Source organism: Puma concolor, chromosome E1, assembly GCF_028749965.1.
Source record: "Puma concolor isolate L17-30 chromosome E1, mPumCon1.1.hap2, whole genome shotgun sequence".
Classification (NCBI taxonomy): domain Eukaryota; kingdom Metazoa; phylum Chordata; class Mammalia; order Carnivora; family Felidae; genus Puma; species Puma concolor.
In genome coordinates this window covers 46,426,135-46,447,776 of record NC_141680.1, presented here as the reverse complement: position 1 = coordinate 46,447,776, position 21,642 = coordinate 46,426,135, and the positions used below count along the sequence as shown (strand labels likewise).

Sequence of the window (21,642 nt, the reverse complement as noted above, 5' to 3'; positions counted from 1 at the left end):
TCCATATTTTTAAGTGAACATCTGGCAGAAATTTCAGCCCCGGTATTCAGAAAGCCAACAACATACCTGTTTATTTACAAACACCAATAAAACTGCATCTCTGAGCTCATCTTCTGCCAACATTCTGGTTAGTTCTTCTCGGGCCTCATTGACCCGCTCTCTGTCATTACTGTCAACCACGAAAATCAGACCTGGAAAGAAATCACAAGCATGTTGGTAATCTGAACCTGGAAAGGGGAACTGTTTATACGTCCTTACAGCTTCTCCCTACTTATGTGTATGGTTTCACCGAAAGCAATCCATAAGGAAGGACATCTAATCTCCAGTCAGGAAGCCTGCTGCACACTCAACCCACCTACCTTTTCAGAAGCATCACAGGCCTTCACCAGATTAACAGAAACAAGAATATAGAGAGAAAAGGTTAAGGTTCATGCTTTATCACCTTGCTTCTACATCATGCCTACATAATGAAGTCCCAATAAGAACAAAGGACGTCAAAGTTCAGAGAAGCATCCCAGGTTGGCAAGACTCGAATGATGTTACACATCAGCGTGCCAGAGGTAATGCAGTGTTTTCTCCGTGTGCAAAGGACCATGGAAGCTTTGTGTCTGGTAACTCCCAGACCTCGCCCTATGTGTCTCTCCCTTTGGCTGGTTCATTTGTATCCCTGTGCTATAACAAAACTGTAATTCTAAGTATCTCGCTTTCCTGAGTCCTGTGAGTCATTCTGATGAATTACCGAACCTGAGGGGGTCGTGGGAACTGCTGAATTTGCAGCCAGCCAATGAGAAGTGAGGGTGGTCTGGGGACCCCATTTACAGCTGGTGTCTGCAGTGAGGGAGTCTTGTGCCTCTAACCTGTGAAGTTTGGCCCAACTCCAGGTAGCTGGTGTCGGTAAATCTTTGCAGGATCCCACACTAGAGAGAGCATCAGGGGATCCCCAGGAAGCAAGAGACAGGTCGAAGAAAGATACCACCACACTGTGTGGAAGCAAAGGTGGTAGAAACCTGCACACACCTGGTTGCTGCTACGTTGGCTGGAGGAAGCACTGGGCCAAGATGATTCCCTGGGGAATCCTACTCATGCCCAAATAGAGAATGGGGAAGACCGTCTTCGCAGCCATCCGTGTATGGTAAAGTACATAATGATAGTAAGAACTTGGTGGCTAGCTGACAATAAGCCCTCCGTGCGACAAAAACGTGAAGTGGCTGCCAGAACTAGTTTGCTCTCAGGCTGTATCGAGAGCAGTGTCAGCAGCTCAGTTTCTAGGGTATGGGCGATAAAAAGCCTTCTCTATCGTGTGTCAGTCAGAACATCCTGTGAAGATTACATGGTCGCTGCAGGACCCCACGCTCTACAACGCAGGCGCACTGGAAGGATTCAAAGAAAGACTAGGAAGGCAGAGGAACTAGAGACGATGTCAGACGAAAAAGAACTGACATAACCGGGGATATTTTATCTCGAGAAAAGACTCACTGGGGGACTGACAGCTGTCTTCAAATATCTAAGAGTTCATGCCATAAAGAGAGGTTCAACCGGTTTTATACAGCTCTGTAAGTACCCTGAAGATCAGTGGGTACAAACTACAGGACATCAACAAAGAGTCAACAAAACTGAAGACGCAACGGGCTGCCTCGGGAGGCCTCCTTGTCGCTGGGGAGATTTGTGCCCCGCTTCAGCCACAGCTTATGGGGACACTGCCAAAGGGACCTTCCCGGTAGCAGAAGTGTAGCGTGAGAGGATAACTTCTTGGCTGCCTCCAACACGGATTTCACAGCGATGTCAGGAGGGAGAACCGGCGCTGGCCCTCTGCCCCTTTCCTCCTGCTTCCCAGGCCCACCCGACAGCTGCCTGGCCAGCTGCTCTGGGGTGGCCCACTCCTCAGACAGGAGCTCCCACGGCTTCGGGGTGCTCGGGTGCTGCACCCGAGCCAAAGTCCCGTCTGTTATATCACATCAGATTAAAACAAAGCAGAACATCCAAAACTTCTCCCAAAGATGCAATATTCTACCAATAGTATAACCAGGTCTCTGATCATAACTAAGCAAACAAGGTTATCCAGAAATTCGAGGAGATCCTTAGTCTCCAAAGCAGAGCTGACAGGGTAGGTAGGAGCAGACGTAGAATCCCTTCGCCATTCCTGATAGAAACAAAGGTTTATAAATATCAGGGCCCACTTTATACTGCTTTCACATAAATCCTGATCTGAGAAACAAAAGAATCTAGCATCAGACTGACTCTACTTTTGAACGGGGAGAACCTAGAAAAGATCATTTTACACATGAATGGTACACTACAATTTGTTTTAAAAGGCCGGGAGGCTGGGGCACCTGGGTGGCTCGGTGGGTTAAGCATCCGACTTTGGCTCAGGTCATGATCTCACGGTCCATGAGTGAGTTCGAGCTCGGCATTGGGCTCTGTCTGAGCTGACATGCAGAAATATCTTTGGACAGATGTGCAAAAAAATAGAAGTGCTGGTCTACGGAGGGAGAACTGGGTGGTTAGGAGACAGGAAGGAGACAGTGGCATTTCATTATACACTTTTATTTCTTTTGGAAATTTGAACCATATAAATGTATGGCCATTTAACAAATTAAAATTACTACACCTACAATCAAGGAGAAAAACCTTAAAAAAAAAAAAAGAGAAAAATCTGTCCACGTGAGAACTAACGGACCATTTTATGCACTCAATGTAATATAATCAACTAAGAAATCACATAACTATTCAAATTCCAATCTATACAAGCGAAGCCTAGTGAAGACAGTCAAATGTCTTAATGGAGAGCTAAAAGCTATCATTTAGTCTGTCATACTCAACATACTGATGAAGAAAATTTAAATAATAAAAGACAGCCTGACCTTTGAGGAGCTGGCAGAAGAAAAAGAGGCAGCATCCAAGGCCACTCAGAACTGAGATGCCTGGACCCACCACAGACAGCAAATCCATTCTTCAAACACTCCCCATTTGCTAATCTCATGAGCAGTCTAAATTATGCACCGCAAGGTTCTAGAACACAGCCAGGTGCCTGCCATCAAAGCAACAGTCGCTGGAGTTCAATTAAACTGGACTTGTTAAGAATAGAAGATTGAAAACAAAAAGGCATTTCAACTTGGTGACTGAAGGTGACAGCACTGAATCAGGCAGGCAAAAGGAATCCTGCCAGAGAATGAGGAAGTAAAACCTCTCACAATTTGGGCTCTGTGATGGGGTAATTTACGAGTCAACTTGACTGGCCAACGGGGTGCCCAGACATGTGGTCAAACGTTTCTCTGGGTGTGTCTGGGAGGGGGTTTCTGGATGAGGTTAATGACATTTGAATCAGCAGACTGAGTACAGCAGACTGCCTTTCCCCACGGGGGTGGGCCTCTCCAGTCCACTGAAGGCCTGAAGAAAAGAAAAGAGTGAGAGAAGTCCCTGCCTGGCCATCCTGGAACTGGCCTCCAGGACTTCTGGCTCTGGACTGGAACTTCCAGCATCAGCTACCCTGGTTCTCCTGCTTGCCAAATGCAAATCCTGGGACTGCTCAGCCTTTGTAACCACGTGAGCCAGTTCCTTATAATAAACCTGAGATAAATATATATATATACATATATATATCTATATACATATATATATCTATATACATATATACATATAGATATATATATATACACATATATATCTATATACATATATATATATATATATATATATATATATATATATATATATATATATATATATATACATATATTTCCATCCATCCTATTGGTTCTGTTTCCTCTGGAGAAGCCAGACTAATACAGGCTCCTAGCCTACTACCATCTAACCAACGAACAAAGCATTTTACAAAATCAATCTCATTCAAGCCAAATGATCCAACACAGGAGGTGGTACCTCCATTTTATAGATAAGGAAACTGAGAAAAGATTACTTAACCTTCCCAAGGTTTCATAGCAGAGCTGTGGTTCAGACCCACGCTTTCTAGATTTATTGACTAATGAGGAATTGCATCCGTCTGGCCATTATGGCAAGTACCAACCCAAGATAAATGAACACTCTTGAGTATCAGAAGGTATATTGTCTGCAGCGGATTGAAACAGAGATGTAAAAATCTAACAGTCATCATGGAAGTTGCTAGGTTATCAAGTTCGTTCTCTGAAGATCAGTAAAGGTAAAGAATTAAGCACTTTTTCTGCCTTTCTTATATAAACTATATTTCAGAGAAACCAAATATTTGATGGGAGTTCTCTGTTTAGAAGGATTTCAGCTAACAAATACAACTGAAATGACACGATCTAGAAAAATCACCATTCTGTAACTCTAATAACAGATCTAGCAGTCTTCCACGAACGCTAGAATCACTAAGTGAAAGGCAACTTTATTTTGGGAGAAGTATGCTGAAACCATCTGAATCCATTTAGCATCACTAAAAGTGGGACAACCAGGCCTGTGTTAAGTTAAGATGTGATACAACAGGAAGTACTTAGCACCACTTCTGAAGTATTCTTGCCGCCAATATGAACCAGAATGTAACCAAACCTCTAGAACTACCATTTTACAAGATATCCATAGACAAATTAAGTAACACTACAATAATCAGCCAAATCCAAAATGCAGGATAAACATCTAACAAAAAATGACACAGGAAAAAAAGAGGTGGGGAGAAGATCTGTTTTAGAGTAAGAGACTAAAGGGACATAACCATGAAACGCAATGTGTGAACTTTGGTTCCCAATGCAAACAAATCAAACGTAGAAAGGACATATCTGACCCACCTGGAGAAACTTGAATATGGACTGGGTACTTGTCATTAAAGAATTAATACTAATTTTGGGGGTGTGATAATGGCATGGAGATTGTGTTCAGAAAAAAAGGCTTTATCGGTTTGAAATGAAAACTGAAGGATACATGAGCAAATGGTATCACGTCTGGGCTTTGCTAGAACATACTCTGGGCAAAATGCTAGTAAACTGTTGAAGCTGGGCAATGAGTACAAGGGGGGTTCATTCTGCATCCTCTCCTCCTTATATCTTTTGAAGTTTCCACTAACAACAACAACAAATGTGTGTGTGTATACATACACACATATATATGTTTACATGCACACACACACACAGCATTTTAAGAAAAAAATATACAATTTAATTTAAAGGCTGAGAAAATAGCTGCAAATGAAGTGAAGTGCTACAACAATGATCTAAAACATAAAGGGCCAGCAGGCTTGGGCACTGGGTGTGACAAGACCGACAAATACAGGCCTTTACTATGAACCACATGCAATGAAAACACCACCAGTAGTAGAATCTGCAAAATTAAGACTCCAAATAAGTTCTAAAGCGAGCGTGAAGATGCCATCTGGTTATGATTCTACATGAGAATCAGGGTGTAAACAGCTATGTGAACAGTTTATGGATATCTTGACAGGCAACATTCTAGAAGGTAGCATTTATCCAACACAAAATCCATGGAAAAAACCTCAAAGAGATTGATGATGGGTGTGGACCCATTAGAACCCCAACTTCTAAGAAACCAGTGATAAGGAAACAAGGCAAGGATCTGGATATGCATGTCGATTCCTGCACCTCTAGAATAGCAGGGCAACAGGGAGGGACTGTGGCCACACAAGATGCTGGCATCTGGGGTTCCAGCCACGCCTGTTCATTTCTTTCTCTCCAGAGGCATGATTCTTAGATATTCTCAACAGGTTTAAAAGAGCTTACTGAATCCAAATTCTTCAAATACTGGTACTTCATCTAACATACATACAATTCTCAATGAACCAAAAGACAAAATTCATCAGGATAGCCCTTGTTTAACGAATCTGGATTAAGAGAAGTTTTCTAGGTAGGGCATTAATGCCCAAGCACCTTTTTTAGAAAGGCAGGGACCATTTTCCGAAAAGAAACCTCCCCAGGAAGTGTAAGTGGGTCATCGGAAGAAAAGGAACGACTGACAGTCCAAACAGAGCAGAGCACAAGGTTTTGCCACGAGCATCCAACTTTAGACGCATTTAATACAAATGGTTCCAAGACCACAGACTGGATAACCTTTACCTTGGGTGTTCTGGAAATAATGTCGCCACAAAGGTCTGATTTTGTCCTGGCCACCAACATCCCAGACTGTGAAGCTGATATTTTTATATTCTACCGTTTCCACATTGAAACCTAAATTGGGAAGACGGAGAAAACTGTTAATGAAGACTTCTGTTGGCTGAACGATTCCCATGTATTTCAGCTAACATTTGGACAGTACTTTTAATTTACAAAGCAACTTGCTAGTCAAAGATCTATAGCTTACAGGGGCGCTGGGCTGGCTCAGTGGATACGGCATGCAACGCTTGATCTCAGGATAGTGTGTTCAAGCCCTACTCTGAGCCTAGAGCTTACTTGAAAAAGAAAAAAAGATCTATGGCTTACAAAACCGAGTATGTTAGCTCGCTCTTTCACTCATCACCTTCTCTACTCTCTCCAGACTCAAACCTCACACATCCCCTTCTTTTCTCTCAGCAGATCTTACAGTGCACTTCAGAGCAAACAGAAGCCACTAATGGGACGACTTTCACCTCCCACCAAACAATGTAGAAACCTACCTACACCTTTCCCCACCCTTTGCTTCCCTCCTTGGAACAACAGAAGAGGGCCACTATCCAATGTCAGTTCTAACCACTCATACCGCCAGACCTTGGGCTGCTCTCCCCCCCCCCCCCCCCCTGAAATCCCCACCCTGTTCTTCTTAGCACGCTTAAATCTTCACATCTTTCAAAAAAAGCCCTTCCTTGACTCCACATCTTGAACTGCTACCACCCTCTATTTTCCCTGTTAAAGCCAAACTTCTCCAAGAATAGTTACATTCACTGCACCTACTGTGTCACCTTGTACCCTAGAAAACCTTGGTTCTGCCCACCATGTTACAGACCTGGCGTTGCCGAGGCAAGTAGTGATCGATCGGCATGTTAATAAATCCAACAGATGCTCTTTGGTTCTTAGGTAATTTGACTTCGCATCTGACACTACTGCTCACTCCCTCCTTGAAACTCTTCCCTGGTTTCCCATTCTCCTTCTAATTCTATGGCTGAACCTTCTCGGTCTACTTAGTGAGCTCAACCACGTTTAATTGATCCTTAGATGATGGACTTCCTAGGACTCTGTACTGCCCCATCCATTCTCTTCTTTCCACATCCCCAGAGGTAATCTCCTTCCCTCCTGGGGCTGTATCACCATTTTTGTGCTAATGACTCTCAAATTTACATGATCTGAACCCAGATCTCCTGAGCTTCAGGTCCATAATCCAACCTTCTATCCAACATCTTTGGTTAAATGTCTCAAAGGCTCCGGTAAGGGAGTACGTCAAAACTGAACTTAAGATCCCCACCCCTCTAACCTGCTCCTCTCCTAGCTACCCCTGCACCCCTTCATCCCACAAGCTGGAAATCTGGAAGGCATCACTGACACTTTCAACTCTCTCACCCCTAAAATTCTCATTATGGGGGGCACCTGGGTGGCTCAGTCGGTTAAGTGTCCGACTTCGGCTCAGGTCATGATCTTGCGGTTCACGAGTTCGAGCCCCGGGTCGGGCTCTGTGCTGACAGCTCAGAGCCTGGAGCCTGCTTTGGATTCTGTGTCTCCATCCCTCGCTCTCTCTGCCCATCCCCCACTCACACTCTGTCCCTCTCTCACTGTCAAAAATAAGTAAAAATTTTTAATAAAAAAAAAATTCTCATTATCAAATCTTATCTGTCCAACCTCCTAAATATCTGATAGTCATCCTAACCCCTGAAACTGTCATTTCTTGCCTCAATTATTGAAGCAACCTAACTAATCTAGCAGCAGCCACTCTTCCTCTCTGTCCACTACCATTTTCTAATCAAAACTATCAAAACACATGTGGTCATATCACTTCCCTACACATTCATGCTTGATTTAAATATTTAAAATAAGGGGGGAAAAATAATCTCTCTTTGGCTTCCCACACCCAAATCCCAAACATGACTGTCGAGGCCTACCCCAACCTGGGACTGCTCACTTTCTAAATCTCACTTTGAGTCAAGCCTGGTTTTCGCGAGGGGCTCTCACTACATTGCAGAAATCTCAATTCTTGCTAAATAAATGTATAATTTCAATGCCATTCTAAAGCGAAGAGGGAAAGGAAGTGGGATAGGAAACTTAGCAAAACGATCTTAAATGTAATCTGGAAAAATAAGTAAGCATAACCAAGAACTCTCTGAAAACAGGTAACAAATTACTTTTAAGATATTAGGGGTGCCTAAGTGGCTCAGTCGGTTAAGTGTCTGACTCTCGGCTCTGGCTCAAGTCATGATCTCACGGTTTCGTGAGTTTGAGCCCCGCATGAGGCTCTGCACTAATGGTGCGGAGCCTGCTTGGGATTCTCATTCTCTGTCTCTCTCTCTCTCTCTCTCCACCCCCGTCTCTACCCCTCCCCAGCTCACACTGTGTGTGCGTGTGTGTGTGTGTGTGTGTGTGTGTCTCAAAATAAATAAACAAAAAAAAATTTTTAAAGATATTATCAAACCTTAATAATACTTGAAATAATGAAGTTCAAATAACAAGGGGTTGTCCAGAAGGACACACACACCCATGAAAACTTAATATATGACAAAGAAGGCATTTAAAATCAGTGTGGAAACACTATCCAATAAATGGTGGAGAGCTGTCTATCCCTGCACATGTCCTATACACATGTGACTGTCTGGATTTAATTGAAATTAAAAACGTGGGCTCCTCAATCGCACTAGCCACATTTCAAGTGCTCAAGAGCCACTTGCGGCTATGGCTATCAACCTGGACAGTGGTCACAGAACACTTCCATCACTGCAGAATGTTCTACTGGACAGCACTGGCCTTCTCATTTGAAAAATATAACTAGGGGCACCTGGGTGGCTCAGTTGGTTAAGCGGCCGACTTCGGCTCAGGTCATGACCTCGCAGCTTGTGAGTTCGAGCCTCGCTTCGGGCTCTGCTGACGGCTCAGAGCCTGCAGACTGCTTCAGAGTCTGTGTCTCCCTCTCTCTGCCCCTTCCCCAGCTCACACTCTGTCTCTCTCTCTCTCAAAAATAAATAATTAAAAAAAAAACAAAATATAAATAAATATAACTAAATCCCTAACTTACTTGTAACAGAAAAATAAACTTCAAGTAAATATTTCAATGCTTTTAAAAATGAAATAAAAATAATGCAAAAAAAATAATAATGCATTATTATTAGCAGTAGAAAATATTGGTGAATACTTTTATGACCCCAGAGTGAGGAAGCCCTTTCTAAAAATGATACCAAACCTAAAAAAAGAAAAAAATTGGTAAATTTGGCTACCTAAAATTCTGTATGGCAAAACACAGAAAAAATGAGGTTGAAAGACCATCAACTGGAAAACCAGCATGGGACAAGACTTGTTCCTGACCCATAATGTCCTTCTTCAAATCGTTAAGAGACATACAAACATGCCAACAAAAAGAAAAAAACCCTAGAACCATATTAAAATCAAGTCATAGAAGAGCAAATACAAAAGACCCACTGATGTTTGAATATATTCACTTACAATAGAAGAAATCCCAATAAAAAATCAGTGTTTTTTTCTCTATCAGATCGGCAAATTCCCTGGAGAAATTAACACTTTTTAGTAGCTGCTGACACAACCTTTTTGGTGAGTGTGTACCCATATTAAATGTACGTTGTTTTTAAGTAAACTCTACGCCCAATGCGGGGCTCAAACTCACAACTCCAAGATCAAGAGTCACATGCTCCACCGACTGAGCCAGCCAGCCCCCCCTAAATGTACATTGGTTTTAACATAGCAATCCCTCCCCCAGAAATTACTGCAAGGAGAAAACTTTGCAAAAATGTTAAAGATGCTTACTTCAGCATCACTTACAAAGAACAACCATCAATGGAAATTCATTAAAATATAGCTACAATGGAATACTATCCAGTTATTAAAATGCGATGTTCATCTGTATCAGTCGTTAGGTAAGCCCCCAAACTTAGTGACTTAGAATAATGATTCCCTCCATCACCACCACCAATTCTGTGGGTTGCCTGGGTTTCCCCCTGTAGTACATTCAGCCAAGGAATCCCCTGGGGGCTGGGCCAGGCTTCTCTCTCTCCAGGTAGTCTTTTCATTCTCAAGGAACATTGGGCTTCCTCTTCTGAAGGTGGCAGTGTTCCAAAAGTGCAAGCCCCAGGGCAAAAGCACTAACTTCACCTTTGCTTGAATTACATTTGTTGATGCTCCCTAAGCCAAAGCAAGCCTGTGGCCAAGCTGAGCATCACAGTAGAAGGGAACTGCATATGGGCGTGGATACAGAGAGGAATGATGCATTGGGGGCCATTAGTTTAATGATCTACCACAAGGTTGGTATCCAATTCATTCACCAAACATTTACTGGACAGGGGTGCCTGAGTGGCTCAGTCAGATAAGTGCCCCACTCTTGACTTGATTTTTGGCTCAGGCCACGATTTCATGGTTCCTGAGTTCGAGCCCCACGCTGGACTCTCAACGCGGAGACTGGTTGGGATTCAATCTCTCTGACCCTCCCTGCCCCCCGGCTGGCTCATGTGTGCGCATGCATGTGCTCTCTCTCTCTCTCTCTCTCAAAATAAATAAATAAACTTAAATATATATATACATATATATATATATATATGTATATATATATTTATGGGGTGTGTGTGTGGCTCAGTCAGTTAAGTGTCAGGCTCTTGATTTCCACTCAGGTCATGAAATCGAGCCAGCATCTGGCTTTGTGCTAATAGCATGGAGCCTGCTTGGGATTCCCTCTCCCTCTCTCTCTGCCCCTTCTGTGTGTTCTCTCTCAAAATATGTAAAATAAACTTTAAAAATTATCTCAAAAATAAGTAAACTTAAAAATAGTTACTGGACGACTATGTGCCAAGCATTTTGCTAGGGGCTTGGGAACAGTGGTGAAAAAGACAGACCTGGCTCCTGCCCTTATCTTACACACACACACTGTTGGAAGGAAGACAAGTGAGCAAGCAATGACAAATGTGTTGAGAGTCACTAAGAAGTTCAAGTTACTATGGAAACTTTTACCAGGGGAAAACCAGTCCAGGGTATCAGGAGAGGTGTCCCTGAGAAATAATGTGTAAACTAAGACCAAAAGAATGAGCTGGCATTAGCTACATAAAGGGGGAGGAGGCTAAGGAAGAAAGCGGGAAAGCATTCCACAGGGAGGAAATAACAAGAGAGATCCAAATATACTGTCTAATGCAGAGTGAGGTGGAAAACAGCACACGTATGATTTTACAAAAATATTTACCAAAATCTTTTTTTTGTTTTAGGTTTATTTATTTTGAGACAGAGAGAGAACAAGGAAGGGGCAGAGAGACAGGGAGAGAAAGAATCTCAAGCACGCTTCATGCAGTCAGTGCAGACAGAGCCCAACACGGGGCTCGATCTCAAGAACCCTCACAAAACACGAGATCATGACCTGAGCCAAAATCAAGAATCGGACACTTAGTCGACGACTGAGCCACCCAGATGCCCCTTCACCAAAATCTTCATGGTACAGTGTTTTTAACACTTGTTTATGTTTTGCTGTAGGTCTGGTATCATGGAGGCATGAATTATTTTTATAACTGGAGAAAACCACACAATTCTGCTATTTTCATTTGGGACTGATGACATTTTTTTTTAATTGTGGGTATGAACGTTTTGTCCATCTGGTTTCCTCCTTCTCCAAGTGTTGCAATCTCTGAAACCATTGCCCAAGTTGGAAGTCGATCCTTTGGTTCCTGTGACTAATCCAACATTCAGAATGCTACTGACTTCACACATCATCCTGGGGAGCCTATGCTTACATGGGAGTTTGGATCTAGAGGCAGTTCATAAGGCAGAGATCAAGTCCTGTCAAACCTGCCTTTGCAAAATCCCTAAATGGCCCACGAAACACAGTGCCGGGGTGCAGGGATAACTACACTGCCATGTCGTCCTCCAGCATTGGAATAAATCAGATTCTTCAGCTGGACACCAACTCAAGCAACTGGTTTGAGCCAGAGTGAAGAAAATCACACTGCGTCTTTAAACCTAGAAGCATACTTCCTGCGGACATGCTTCCCCTTAGAAAGGCCAGCTGGAAGGAAGTCTGACGGAAGAGGCAACAGTAATTGCCAGCTCCCATCTCAGGCTGAGGCTGGGACACACACTGAGTGGAAGAGAGGACATACCTGCCCTCCCGGTTTGTTTGTTTGTTTTAAGATTTTATCTTTCAGTGATCTCCACGTGGGACATGAGGGTCAAATTCCCAACACCCAAGATCAAGAGTCCCAAGGAGCCTGCTATGGAATCTGTGTCTCCCTCTTTCTCTGACCTTCCCCTGCTCACGCTGTCTCTCTCTCCTTCAAAAATAAATCAACATAGGGGCACCTGGGTGGCTCAGTAGGTTAAGTATCCAACTTCGGCTCAGGTAATGATCTCACAGTTCGTGAGTTCAAGCCCCGCATCCTGCTCTGTGCCGACAGGTTGGAGCCTGGAGCCTGCTTCAGATTCTGTGTGTCTGTCTGTCTGTCTCTCTGTCTCTCTCTCTCTGCCCCTTTCCCTGCTCGTGCTCTGTCTCTCAAAAATAAACGTTAAAAAAATTTTTTTTAATAAATAAATAAACGTTAAGATTTTATCTTTATGTGATCTCCACATCCAACATGAGGCTCAAACTCACAATACCCAAGATCAAGAGTCCCAAGCTCTACCAACCAAGCCAGCCAGGTGCCCCTGTCCTCCCTGTTTTAATCATTATCTTTTTCCTTTTTTTGCCAAGCAGATAGGGTTAAGTGTGCTTAAACCAAAATGTGTTCATTTGAATGCCCTGTAAACCTAGCAATGTCCTAGAGATGCCAAGGAACAACTAAGAAATTCTATACCACCTAGTTTTGGCCTCAAAAAGTTTATGCTCTTGGGGCAGACAAAATTTTCAAAAAAAGTATTTAGTAATAGGGATGCCTGGGTGGCTCAGTCGGTTAAGCATCTGACTTCAGCTCAGGTCATGATCTCACAGTTCGTGGGTTCAAGCCCCACATCAGGCTCTGTACTAAGAGTATGGAGCCTGCTTGGGATTCTCTCTGTCCCGCTCTCTCTGCCCCTCCCCCACTCACACTGTTTCTCTCAAAATGAATAAACTTAAAAAAAAAGCATTCAATAACAAAAAAGCATGCGAAAGTACAACATACTAAGTTGTAAATTGGTCTTGTCACAGGTCCTGAACATACCTATTGTAGGGATGGTAGTCACAATCTCTCCCAGTTTCAATTTATACAAGATGGTGGTTTTTCCAGCCGCATCCAAGCCCACCATAAGAATCCGCATCTCTTTTTTCCCAAATAGACTTTTAAACAGTTTTTCAAAAACGTTCCCCATTGTGACTGAATTCTGTTACCTGAAAAGAAAGGCAAATTAAGTAACTGTTCTTTGCAGAGATATAGAAACGCCATACATAAAATACAAGTCTGTGTCAGAGGTGGCTCCTAGTAAAATGTAAACAATTTTAAGTATAATTTGGCCATTAAAGAGTAGCGTATTGGGGCGCCTGGGTGGCTCAGTCGATTAAGCGTCTGACTTCAGCCCGGGTCACGATCTCGCGGTCCGTGAGTTCGAGCCCCGCGTCGGGCTCTGTGCTGATGGCTCAGAGCCTGGAGCCTGCTTCCGATTCTGTCTCCTTCTCTCTCTGCCCCTCCCCGTTCATGCTCTGTCTCTCTCTGTCTCAAAAATAAATAAACGATAAAAAAAATTAAAAAAAAAAAAGAGTAGCGTAACTAATTTTCAAAGGGAAATTCAACTAAGCTTTTTGATGTCTTGCCACAAAATTCTCTTTTTTCATTGCAGCACCCAAGTGGGATAATGGAAACACAGTCAATGATACCACTATGGCAGCAGGCTTTGGTCACCCTAAGTATGGAAGCCATGCCACAACATATACATCTACACTCACTTGAAATGAGAACTAATGAAGGACAGAACCAGTGTATTTTTTTTTAATGTTTTTATTTATTTTTGAGACAGAGAGAGACAGAGCATGAGCAGGGGAGGGGCAGAGAGAGGGGGAGACACAGAATCCGAAGCAGGCTCCAGGCTCTGAGCTGTCAGCACAGAGCCTGAGGCGGGGCTCGAACTCACAGATCGTGAGATCATGACCCGAGCCGAAGTCGGACGCTTCACCGACTGAGCCACCCAGGTGCCCCAGAACCAGTGTATTTTACTGGATGTGAAGCAAAGTCCTTAAGGCAGGTTAAGTATCAGTATCTCTTAGAAATTTAGTAGTTGCCTTTGGCTAGCAATCAGTATCAATATCCAGAAAAGAACCTACAAAATTTTCAGAGGGGAGGAAATAGGGCATTGAGACACCGCACTGCTAATAGAGAAATTGGGCAAAGAGTTGAGGAGATCCCATAGCATCCAGTGTTGACATCACCTGCCTCCCAACCAATTTTTTTTTTTACTTTTTGTTGAAATATAATTTACACACAGATAAAAACACACACGCTAACCATACAGTTCAATGAAATGTCAGGAACCAATCATAAAAAGATGATTACCAGTGAACCAGAGCTCCTTGTTCCTCAATCCCAATCTTTACCTCCCAAAAGGTAATCACTACTATTGATATCTAACAGCATACATGTTCAATATTTTATTTTTTAGGAGAGTGCATGATAGATTCTATATAAAGAAAGGCAATAGTAAAGACAGACTAGCTTTGCAGGAATTTACAGTCTTTTAACACATCAGCCTATGAAGTGTAAACTTGACATTCTAAAGACTTAAAATAGTACTGTGTCTGAATCTCGAACCAAGCTCCTCAAAGTCTACAAAGATTCTCCCACCCACCCCCCCCCCAAAAAATCCTTGTTATAAAGACTATGATTTTCCAGTTAAACTGCTAAACAAAGAAAAACTTTACTCCCTGGCAGAGCAGAGAGAAAATGCAGTAAGGACTGCCAATCTCATTCATCTGGATCCTAGTGACCTCAGAGGGGAGGTCACCAAATTCCAGAGGCCTCACGAATGAAATTCAACGGTTTCCCACAGTAGCCTAACACGTATGATGTCCAAGCATACACCATTCTGTTCCGCCATCAGAGAAAAGAAGCATTTATCCCGTACATAAATGAAGTAAAGATGAACTGCTACAACCAAAGAACGATGAATGCTTTTATCATTCATAGATAGTTTGTATGTAAAGTATACAAACGTCCAGGGCATTGCAGCAGTCAAAATCTTATTGGGCGACAAAACTAGAGACGCCTTGTCTTTGTTTCCGAAAAAAACGCAAACCGCATAGATGAGAAAAACTGTAAGGAACGTGCTGGGAGTGGAGTGGGGAGGTACTTCCCACTTACACGTCCTTGGAGCCAAATACTCGTGCTCCGTTCCCCCTCCCAACCACACACGGTACACCACCTAGGTTTTCCCTCCTGCTTCTCTTTCCCTCTTCTCCCTCCTCATCTGCCAGAGGCTCCCAAATCCCGCTGCGTTTCTGGAAACCCTCTGGGGAAAAATATCCCCGATCCCGGCGCCTCTTTAGCACGTTCACCCTTCCCTGCCACAAGCACCAACTATCCATCAAGGAGGAACAGCGGCGAGACCCTCTGGGCGCGAACGAGAAGGGGGCGGGGGAGGGGAGCAAATGGGCGTGCGCGGCGGGCAGGCACGGGCTCCGGGTCCCCGGGAAGAACCCAGAATGCCTTTTCTGCCCGTCCGCCAGGCCGCTCCCTCTCAACCTGCCTGCCCTCGGGAGAGCGGAGGGTCACGGTGGACGCGCCAAGCTTCCCCCGGGTACCCGCAGCGCTGGCCCTACAGAAGGTGGAAAAGGGACAGGGAGCCCGACCCCTTTCCGCAGGCCAACCGCTGTTCTCTGGTTTCCTGGCCGCTGACGGTGCGGAAATCCAGCCAGGCCTTGAATGCTGCCGCCCCTTCTACCCAGCCGCACTTACCTGCCGCCGCACAGGGCACCGTTACCCACACCACTGCCTTTCGGATTTCGGCTCCCCTCTGCAAAATGGCGACTGGCGCGGGGGCGGGAACGGCAGCCAACCAATCATCCATCGCCTCTTGGAGCTTTCGTACCAATGAGCTCGAAGTTCTGTGAGTGACGACATGTCTGGCCAATGCAAAGGATAATAAGAGCCTGGGCGGGAGGAGGCCCGCCCCTCGCGACCTAGGCGACGGCACGAAGCTCTGGAAATGCCGGGTTTATCTTCCAATGACAGCTCCCGGCTTCCAGGCAAGACACTCCCACATGCCCCGCCCCAGTGCCGCGCGCGACCAATCAGAAAAGTAAAAGGATTTCCGATTTGCTGCGCCAATCAACTCGGAAAAATCCTTGGGATTGAACTAACCCCGGGAGCATTGGAACCAACCGGGTGGGGGCATGTGGGCGGGGCCAAGTTCATAAGGATATTTAAGGAAATTTACCGTGGTTGAGCTAAAAGTAGAAACTAGTTTGGGGCGGTGTCCTCTGTAGGAAATACCCAGACGCTGACACCGAATTTAGGCTTAAGGAAAGTTTCCTACTCAGTCTGAAGCTAGACTGCAGCCCTGCCTCTAAACAAACAGATTTTCAACAGTTGGGTAAAATACTAGCCACCTGCAGCGTTCAGATGTCACAGTACCACAGTCTTCACTTCACTTCCACTCAATAATAACTCAGTCCCTCTCAATGCCAACTTGGTTAGCTAAAAAGGTAACCAACTGCTGTAAATGATACCTAACAAAAAATAATCGAAAATGAACACCTGCTGAACACATACCGTGTGCCATGAAAGTCAAGGGCTTTACCTGCATGACCATAACGCCTCGTGAATTAGAAACTATCATTTCCATTTTACAAAGAGGAAAATTAAGTAGCCGACCACAGATAAAAGCTTAGGTCTTAATCTTTTTAATGAAATACTTTCTGTCCCGGCCACAGTGATTGTACATATGAAAGTAAACATATAGGAGGTTTTTCTACATGACTCCTTAAACATTTTTTCTGACTATAAAAAACTTATGCAAAGTTGCTTTTAAAAATACATGAAAAATGGCATTCCTCACCAGAGAGAGGAAGAAAAGGAGGAAGGGGAAGAGAAAAGAAAAAAATTACCCATCATTCTATCACTTAGAGGCAATCACTGATATATTTTCAATTACTTCTTTCCAGTCATTCTTCTGTGCAATTTTTACATAGTTCAGATTAGGAATACATAAAACTTGGGTTTTTTCCCAGTTAGCATTTTAATCTGAGCATTTTCCACATTACTTAACATTGTAACATTTCTTAAAATTTTTTTTTAATGTTTATTCATTTTTGAGAGAGAGAAAGATAGAATGCGAGCAGGGGAGAGGCAGAGAGAGAGGGAGACACAGAACCTAAGCAGGCTCCAGGCTCTGAGCTGTCAGCACAGAGCCAGATTTGGGTCTTGAACTCATGAACCATGAGATCATGACCTGAGCTGAAGTCTGATGCTCAACCCACTGAGTCACCCAGGCGCCCCAGTATTTTAACATTTCTGATAGCTGTGTGATATTCCATCATACAGATATACCCTGATTTATTTAATCATTTTCAAGGAGTTCAACATTTAGATTGCGTTTAAGTTTTTCTATGTGAATAATGTTGCGGTGAACTTTTCCACCCCAGCATTCCTTGCTATTTTTTTCAGGAAAGAAGTCCAAAAGTGGAATCGCTGGGTCAAAACATGAAGTTGTTTAAGTCTCGATAACAATTACACAGCCAAATTGTATTCTGAGTAGACTGTACAAACGAACATTCCCATCAACCAAGTGAAAACAGTGCTTACTTCATCATTTGGTAAGCTCTTTTTAATGTGTTTTGTTTGCTAATTCGATAACCACCAAAAAAAGGATCTCATGTTGGTTTCATTTTCATTTCTTTGATTACTTGTTTTTTCCCAAATGTTTACTAATATTTGTATTTCATCTACTACATCTATTCATGTCTTTCTGCTGACTTTCAAGTCAAAGATGCAAAACTGTTTTGCCAGCAACTATAAGGTTGCTTAAATGGATTCCTCATAACGTGAAAAAAGGATGAAATAGCAAAAAGCTTTTTATCTACCATTGTTTATACCTACAGAAGGAATGTTGGAGCTAATAATAATGAGACTTTATCCCTCCACCCCTACTGACCTGAGAATATGCATTATTTTCCCAAGATCTACATTATGCCTGTGAATAAAACAAAGTCCCTGCCCACATGGCACTCAATTATTAAAGGATTACAACCATATATAGATTCACACATTAACACAGAGACATGTTTTATATACATACACACACACATATTTATGTTTTATCTTTTTATATGTGTTTTTTATACACACATATATGGTTCATATATTTTTTATTATGATATGCATGGGGAATGTGTGGGAGAGGGGCTAGAAGAAAACAGCTCTAATTTGCTAGTAAGTGTATTCAGGAGACAAGGTTGTGATTTTAAGTGATCTAGAGAAAATACTAATTTCAGAGGGCAAAACTCAACTTATTTTTTTTTTAAATACAAAACTGACAATTAGGAATAAGGTTTAATTGAGATCATGGTAACTGTTGAGGGGAGGTTCATCCAGCTCAATTGTGGTGATCCAATAAATAAATTGCTACTGTAAGTGATGTTGACTGATTGGTTTTTATTTTTTAATTTTTTTTAATGTTTATTTATTTTTGAGAGAAAGAGAGAGAGAGAGAGTGGGGGAGGGGCAGAGAGAGAGGGAGGCACAGAATCCAAAGCAGGCTTCAGGCTCTGAGAGGTGGGCCCAGAGCCTGATGTGGGGCTCAAACCCATGAACTGTGAGATCGTGACCTGAGCCAAAGTCGGTCGCTCAAACTCAACCCACTGAGCCACCCAGGCGCCCCGGGGGCTTTTTGTTAATAGAAAAGATCACATGTCAATAGAAGGTTATTTGCACAGCATGGAAAGTACAGAGTGCTCTTGGGAGATCATTTTATCCTGAGAAACATTTTATTTGGAGATAGCTTTCCTTCTCTAAGTTAGACTTTAAGATTAGTTAACAGCATTACCAGTAGTATAGTATTCTTGGTGGTGGTGGTTAGTTATCTGCTGCGTAATTGCTGGATCTGGTACTAAATGTGTCAGGTACTGTGTGATAATTATCTCATCTAATTCTCACATGCAAACATTTAAGTTCAGAGAGTCTAAATGTCACATAATATACCCACATCGCCTTCCCCCAAGTATCACTAAACTTATCCCTCTATTCTTTTTTTATTATTATTTATTTATGCCCAACATGGGGCTCAAACTCATGACCCTAAGATCAAGTGTCACATGCTCTACCTACTGAGCCAGCCAGGAGCCCCCTTAGCCCTTTATTCTGGTCACACTTCTGCTCAAGAGAGGTCTTCTCCCTCTCTTGAAAAACCCTGCTGTACCTGTTCCTTGCCCTAGAAACAGCCCTCCAGAAAATTAATCCTTAGGAGAAACCTTAAGACACACCTTCACTTTTTCTCTAAAGCCTTCCTGAGAACCTCCAGATAGCCAGTATTGCCAAGCCCAGTGAGCTGCAGTTTGTGGGCCTCTAGTGTCTTAAGATTTCAGGCAACTCAGCCTTCCCAGTAGACTCTGACTCCCTTTTCTCAAAATGCGTGAAAGCTCATATCTGGGGGCGCCTGGGTGGCACAGTCGAGTAAGTGTCAGACTCTTGATCTCAGCTCAGGTCATGATCTCACAGTTCATGAGTTCGAATCCTCTGTAGGGATCTGCACTGATGCTGCGGAGCCTGCTTGGGATTCTGTCTCTCCTTCTCTCTGCCCCTCTCCTGCTTGTGCACGCACTCCCGCTGTCTCTCTCTCTCTCAAAAAAATAAAAATAAAAAAAAAAATAAATGAATAAATAATAAAACTTAAAAAAAAAAAAAAAGACCAATCTCTGAATAATTTTTCAAAGAGGTGCAAGCAGCTCTTCAGACCCACAATATTAATATGCAGGGTTAGGCAGCCCGGCAAGCGCTTTGGGGCTTGCACTGAAGGATCATCTGGTTTCCATAGCAACGTTCATTCCCTTCCATGGAGGATTCTATCATCACTCCTGCCCACTCAGACTTTCCAGAACAAATTGATTTTTGTGACTATAGGTGTTTGTCCTTGATCCTCCAAAGAGAAAAGACCTATTCATAAACAATCAAAACAAAACAAACAAAAACAAAACAAAACAAAACCCAGAAAGCAAAAAAAAAAAAAAAAAAAAAACAACAAACCAAAAAGCCCAACAACAAAAAATCTGTAGCTAGAATGCTGCATTGCATCAGCTAGTCTTCCTTTCTTTAAAAATTCCATATCGTTTCCTCATTTTGCTCCGTCCCCTGGCCTTATCCATCATTTTGGAAAATAGGTTTCTCTGACAGAAAACAAACAGATGGCAACTCCATAATCCTAAAACTGGCAATGATGGGGCTGTAAAATGAAATTTTCAGCAAGGCTCCCTTAAGCTTAGGGCATGGGTGGCTGACCTGTGGGTTATGACTGGAGGGGCAAGAATAAGGATTATCCACATATAGAGAGATGTCACAATTTTTGAAATTTCGCCAGTAGCAATTTGTTTCCTTAGGGAAGGCATCGCTCTCCCAGCAATATTCTCTTAAATTGCATATACTTCTGGGAGGAGTGATATATTAGGTTACTAATGCTGGAAGAACTTGGGAAAGAGAGGAGGGGGTGCAGAGGGAAGGGTATAAAAGGGCCTCTGGAGACCGCTTTTATTTGCTTTACAATGGTATCTTCTACAAGAGGGGTGGGCAGCTCCTTGTCACTCACATACACACGGCCACTGGAGGATGCTCTCTGACATCTTCAATGCAGTGGCGAATTCACTGGATAGCACTGTTTTCTGAAACACCTGCATGCAGTCTTATTGGAAGATCATTGAAACCCACGCCTTAAAGTGACTAAAACACCTTTCTCTTCCCCCCCATCATTTGTTTAACACTAGAGTTTCCGCAAGCAAAAGGTAGTTTCATTCTGGGTAACATGGCAAGTGCCAAAAAGCTGCACTGCTTTATTAAATAAACTAGATGACACTGAATCAGTTCACTTCTATGTTGTTTACTATTGCCCTCATTCTTCAAAACACAGAAGAAATTTTTCCCCCAGTTAAATTGTTACGACTGTTAAACCAAAATGTCTATCTAACCAGGTCAGGGTTCTCCAGAGAAACAGACTCAATGGATATATATTGAGATTAAATATATAATATGTATCCATATAAAATAAAAAGATTTATTGGCTCATGCAGTTGTGGAAGCTTAGGGAGTCCAAAAATTTGATAAGGGAGGCTGGCAAGCTGGAGATTCAGGAAAGAGTTGCAGTTCAAGTCTAAAGGCAGCGTGCTGGAACCAAGACGATGTGATATTGCTGATGAATTCAAAAGGCAGTCTGCTGGAAAATTTCTTGTTGCTCCAAAAAGATCAGCCTTTTAGTCAATTCAGGCCTTTGGCTGGTTAGATGCGGCCCACCCACATTATGGAGAGCAATCTACTTTACTCAAAATCCATGGGTTTAAATGTAAATCTCATCTAAAAATATCCTCGTGGAAAAACATGCTGCATAATGTTTGACCAAGTATCTGGGCACTGTGACCCAGCCAAACTGATACATAAAATTGGCCATCACACGGAGTCAC

At 43.0% G+C, this 21,642-nt stretch overlaps 1 protein-coding gene across 4 annotated transcripts in view; it reads right to left on the bottom strand.

The window, feature by feature from the left end:
- Positions 1-16,077, bottom strand: part of LOC112862429 (ADP-ribosylation factor 2) — a 44,573-nt gene extending 28,496 nt beyond the window's left edge. For 3 of the 4 annotated variants that reach the window (XM_086687597.1, XM_086687598.1, XM_025925733.2), the window contains exons 1-4: positions 15,938-16,077; positions 13,217-13,383; positions 6,039-6,149; positions 67-191 (exon numbers count right to left, since the gene is read on the bottom strand). In XM_086687597.1, the coding sequence (XP_086543723.1) occupies positions 67-191; positions 6,039-6,149; positions 13,217-13,364 (384 nt within the window). In that variant the 5' untranslated portion in view covers positions 13,365-13,383; positions 15,938-16,077. The remainder of the gene's footprint in view (positions 1-66; positions 192-6,038; positions 6,150-13,216; positions 13,384-15,937) is intronic. The other variant, XM_086687599.1, reaches the window with a different exon arrangement.
- Between the last annotated feature and the right edge of the window lie 5,565 nt (positions 16,078-21,642).